General features: G+C 45.4%; 1 protein-coding gene across 4 annotated transcripts in view; it reads right to left on the minus strand.

Moving 5' to 3' along the window:
- Positions 1-3509: 3509 nt before the first annotated feature.
- The window catches only part of Ly6k (lymphocyte antigen 6 family member K), a 10633-nt gene continuing 9444 nt past the window's right edge, over positions 3510-4698 (minus strand). For 2 of the 4 annotated variants that reach the window (XM_010639229.1, XM_010639231.2), the window contains exon 4: positions 3510-3864. In XM_010639229.1, coding sequence (XP_010637531.1) covers positions 3578-3864 — 287 coding nt within the window. In that variant the 3' untranslated portion in view covers positions 3510-3577. Of the gene's footprint in view, positions 3865-4533; positions 4665-4698 lie in introns of all 4 variants that reach the window. The other 2 variants (XM_010639232.1, XM_010639230.2) reach the window with 2 other exon arrangements.

Consider the following 4698-nt stretch of genomic DNA (forward strand, 5'->3'; position numbering starts at 1 on the left):
AGCTATTATGAATTGTGCTGCATTGCTATGCATGTATTGCTGTACTATGATGTCTTAAATTCTTTGGAAAAGATATCCAGAAAGGGGATTTCTGGGTCATACAGAATTTCTAATTTCAGTTCTTTGAGAAAACATCATACTGATTTCCATAATGGTTGTCCTAGTTTACATTCCCACCAGCAATGTAGCAGAGTTCCTTTGTCACCACAGCATGTTAGTGTTTGATTTTGTGATGACTGCCACTCTTTCTGGAATGAGATGAAATCTTAATGTTAGTTTAATCTGAGTTTCTCTGATGGGCAGAGATGCTGAACATTTCTATTGGCTGTTTGTACTTCTTCCCCGGTAATGTGTATGTTCGTTTCAGTTGCGCATTACTTGACTGGATATTTATTACAAGTGGTTCATTGTTTTGAATTCTTTATATATTCTGGATATTCTAAACAGAATCACAATTTCACAAGAAATAACAGCAAGAGTGAACAAATGGCATTACATTAAATTAAAAAGCTTCTGTACAGCAAAAAAATCAATGAGCAGAATGAAGAGACAACCTACAGAACAGCAAAATTTTTTTGTTAGCTATTCTTCAGACAGAGGACTAATATGGAGAATACAACAACTCTCCTCTTATATTTCCTTCTTCTCAGGCTGTCATCAGGTTTAGGTCTTCCTATCAAAAACCTGCTCAAGCTATGTGAGAAGTCCGCATGTGGGGTTTTGTGAGCTGTTCTGCTCATGTGTCCTGGGCACTTCCTAATTAACAGATCATGCCTTACTTCTGCAGCCAGTCTGCCATGCCTATTTCCCTGCCTCACTGAGGACCCCGCCTCCTCACTTCACTGACACAAGTGAAAAACACACCATTTAGTTTTGGTTTTTTGTTTGCTTGATTCTTTTTTTTTTTTTTTTGGGTACCAGGAACTGAGCTCAGGATCTTGCACTTGCAAGGCAGGCATCAGCATGACTGAGCAAAACAACTTGGCTCACAGCATTTAGTTTTGAGACACTACGATTTGGAGTTTTCTATCACATTCTAACAGGAACCTGGCTTAATGTCTTGGTTTCTTTTTTTGTTACTGAGACAAAATAGTCAACACCGGCAATTAAAGGAGGAAAGGTTTATTTGTTCTCAGTTTGTAGATGCCTCAGTCCATACTTGGCTGCCTCCAGAGCAGGGGGTGGGGGGGCAGGCCAGAGGGGCATCACAGAGTAGGCAGGAGGCAGCAGAAGACAAGCGGCAGCAACAGAAGCAGTAGCAGGGAGTGACAGCAGCAGCTTCTTTCTGTCTGTTTTATGTCATAAAAGCTAAAGCAGACAGCACACACACTCTTAATCCCAGCGTCACACACTGCATATCCAACCACTTCCGAAAAGCCCTACCGGTGACCGTGTGAGGCTTTGGGGGGACATCTAGACACAAGCGATAACTTAGCAATGTCATATGTTGAACAATCATGTCTTAACTAATTCACCTTGCACCTTTGTTTATTCTGTACTAAGTTCCCATGGCTTTTACTACCTGCATGCCCTTCTTTTCTGCGTCTTTACTCGTATGCTTTCCCAGAGATCTGTATGTGGTCTTTGTCCTTGGCATTCGCATCATTGTTGGAGGGTGGCATCTCTCACCTTGCTTTGCTTTCTTTCACTGCACAGTTAAGTTTCCACAGTCTAGCACTCTTTTGAAACCAACCATACCTCACTTTTGCTATGTGACCTTGTGGAGTAGTACACACCCAGACTTTACTACCACTAGGGAAGCTACTAGGGAAGTCCTGCCCCAGCTCTCCCAGGTCTCCACAATAACCTCTGCATGGCTGGGTCACCACAGGATGCCCTCCCTTCCCCTGCGATCTCCTTCTCTTCTCGCCCTAAAAGACTGTCCCAGGTTGCTATTATATTACTTCAAGTCCAACTTTACTTGGGCACTTCTCTTTGAAACATATGGCAGAGAAAATGTGACTGCTGGGGATAAGTTATTTCAGATCGGGGCTCCTGCCCAAACATGATATGTCTGTGCACTCATACCTACTCCTCTGCCAGGCTGATGGGAGGAGCTGTCTATTCTCCCTGCGTGGCCTTGGACCTGCTTCCATTCCCTTCCCTAATAGTACCCAAGGCCTATCAGTTCCAAATTTGGGACTTTTCCATATTCACATTTCTTAACTTTCTTATTCTTTGCCACTGTACATTGTCTTCCATTTGAAAAGAGCCCAAGGTCAGGTTGCCATGGCAACTGCCACCTGTATTCTCCCTCCTTGCTTGCTCTCTTTTGCTTAATGTGGCAGTAGGGTGTACTGTCAATTTGATAGGCTTTGGGAACTGTCCCATGGATTGGTTAAGCACAGTTCTGGGTGTGTCTGTGTGGGTCATTGATTCGCAACTTTGGGGGCCTATGTCTGGCACTTCACCTCTTCCGTTCTGGCACTGTTCCACTGTTCTGCTTCTTGTCAGCTGCCATGAAAGAGAAGCTTTGCTCTACCACACCTTTCTGCCATGTTGTTTCTGCCTTAGAGCCAAATCTCCTTAAACAGGGAGCCAAATTAAACCTCTCCCTCTTTAAACTGTGGGTGTTGGGTATTGTGTCCAATTATAGGAAGGCTCAGTAATATGCCTGCCCTAACAAAAGTGATGTCCCTTGAACTCCAACCCAAAGATCTGAATTGGGAGTAGCTGTGGTATTATTGTAGCATGCAGGTGTCAAGGACTGGGTATGAACTCAGAGCCTGCACTGAGGAAATGAAAGTCCCATCCAGTCCTGGAGATGCTGCCTCCAGAAGGGACTTGAAGGTTTGGAGGGTTAGATGTGACAGAGATGACCTTGTCTCCCATGCCTCAGGAACAGTACAGAAACTTTTTCTAGGAGATTTCTCAGGCCTATCACTCAGTCTTCCTGTATGGGACCAGAAGAGAGAGTAGGGAAACACTGTGCATCTGTTCTAGCCCCCAACCTGACACTGGGTAAGCACCATGGGAGCAAGTACTTTGGAAGTGTAGAACTCTGACTTGGAATTCTCACTTTCAGTGGATGACTATCTTGCCTCTGGAACTTGGAGAGAGGATACTGATGCTGTCTCATTGGTCCTTCTTTCAGAAGTTGGGCGAACGCATGCTGGAGAAATTCAAGCACCTGGGCTAGGTGGCTAGCAAAGTCACATTGAGGAGTGCATTGCTCCATAAATGTGTACTCCAATTTAGTGTCCCCCACTGATCGCACATTCCCCGAAAGGTCAGAAGCACTAAGCACACAGGCTTCATGGGTGGTGAAGAGCTACCTCCCCAACAATACCAGCAAAGAAGCAGAGAAAGGAAGGTGTATCAGTAATGAAGAATCACAAAGTTTGACTTCAGAGACACTGATCAATACAACTATGGCCAAGAGTTGGGACTTGCTCTGATGGAAGTGAGGATCTCCAGGGACATAAAGCCACTGGTCCACATGCTCCACACCCACTCACCCAGAGGCCCTTGATGAGTCAGACCAAGATGCCTTTCAATGGAAAGTAAGTTTAATGCAACAGGTGCTGACAATCAGCAGTGAATTCATGCTACAGAAGACAGCACAGGTCCCTGCATCTCAGAGCTTGCCCAAGCCTGCAAAGGCAGTGGACAAGACTGTGAGGAGGGTGGACACTATGTGGCTGCACTTCTTCTTGTAGGCTCTTCCAACCTGCTCTCGGAATGTGTCTTCTGAGACATCAGGTCCCTCCATATTGCATAAAGATTCTGTACAGCATCTTATGTATAGGAAGGGCATGGGCTTTTCCAGTAAAAATGGCTTGGCAGGTTCAGAGGCAAAGGTCTGAACAGCTGGACAATAAGCAACACACTGCTTTGAAACAATGAAGAAACGTCGAAGTATTTCTAAGAGAAAAGGAAACTATGTGAGTATAAAGCCCTGGCACTAGTGCTCCCCTCTCTGCCCATCAAACCCATACTCCTTGGGGGCCCAATGAGTTGGAGGCAGAAGCCATCACTCAGGAGGAAGAGGGTGCTTCGTGAAGGGGGCTGCCTTGTGTGCAGAGATGCTCCAGCATGTTGTATCCTCATGCATGAGGGATATGGCTCTCTGCTTGGGAACATATCCCTGCTTGTGCCTCACTTTTCAAACATAGGGCTGGATCAAGCCCTTGTGACCACATACAGACCCTTTGGGCAAAGCTCTGCTGACCATTCTAGCATTGCCCAGGGCTGGATGGTAAGCAGGCTACTCAGTTGTGGATGACAAGCCAATCTAAGTACTTTACCATCTTACTCTTCATTGTGCAAATCGTTTTTCCATGCTAAGGATTAAAGTTATGTTGGCTGAACTGAGCCCTGACCACTGCCCCAGCATCACGCAAGCATTCTGGTACTCAAGAGATCCTGGGGAGTGGCTGGCAAACTGAGTATGAATTCTCAAGCCCTAATAAATACTAATAAATGTTGTGGGTTTTTCTGATTTCCCTTTCAGCACACTTTGTGCTCCCAACATCTGTCCTCTGAATTGCAGATAAGAGAGCAGCTGGTCTGCAGACTTTTAAATGCACGTACATTCTTTCAAGAACACACTTGAAGACCAATATGATGGTGTTCATATAATTCCAGCACTGTGGGAAGTGAAGGCAGGAGGATCACAAGTTCAATCCCTGCCCAGCCCATGCAATTCAGCAACTTAGTGATACCTGGTAGAGAAAGAAAGAGAGGGGGGGGGGGGGG

The sequence above is a fragment of the Fukomys damarensis genome, unplaced genomic scaffold, assembly GCF_012274545.1.
Source record: "Fukomys damarensis isolate Sample0158 unplaced genomic scaffold, DMR_v1.0_HiC HiC_scaffold_5, whole genome shotgun sequence".
NCBI lineage: Eukaryota > Metazoa > Chordata > Mammalia > Rodentia > Bathyergidae > Fukomys > Fukomys damarensis.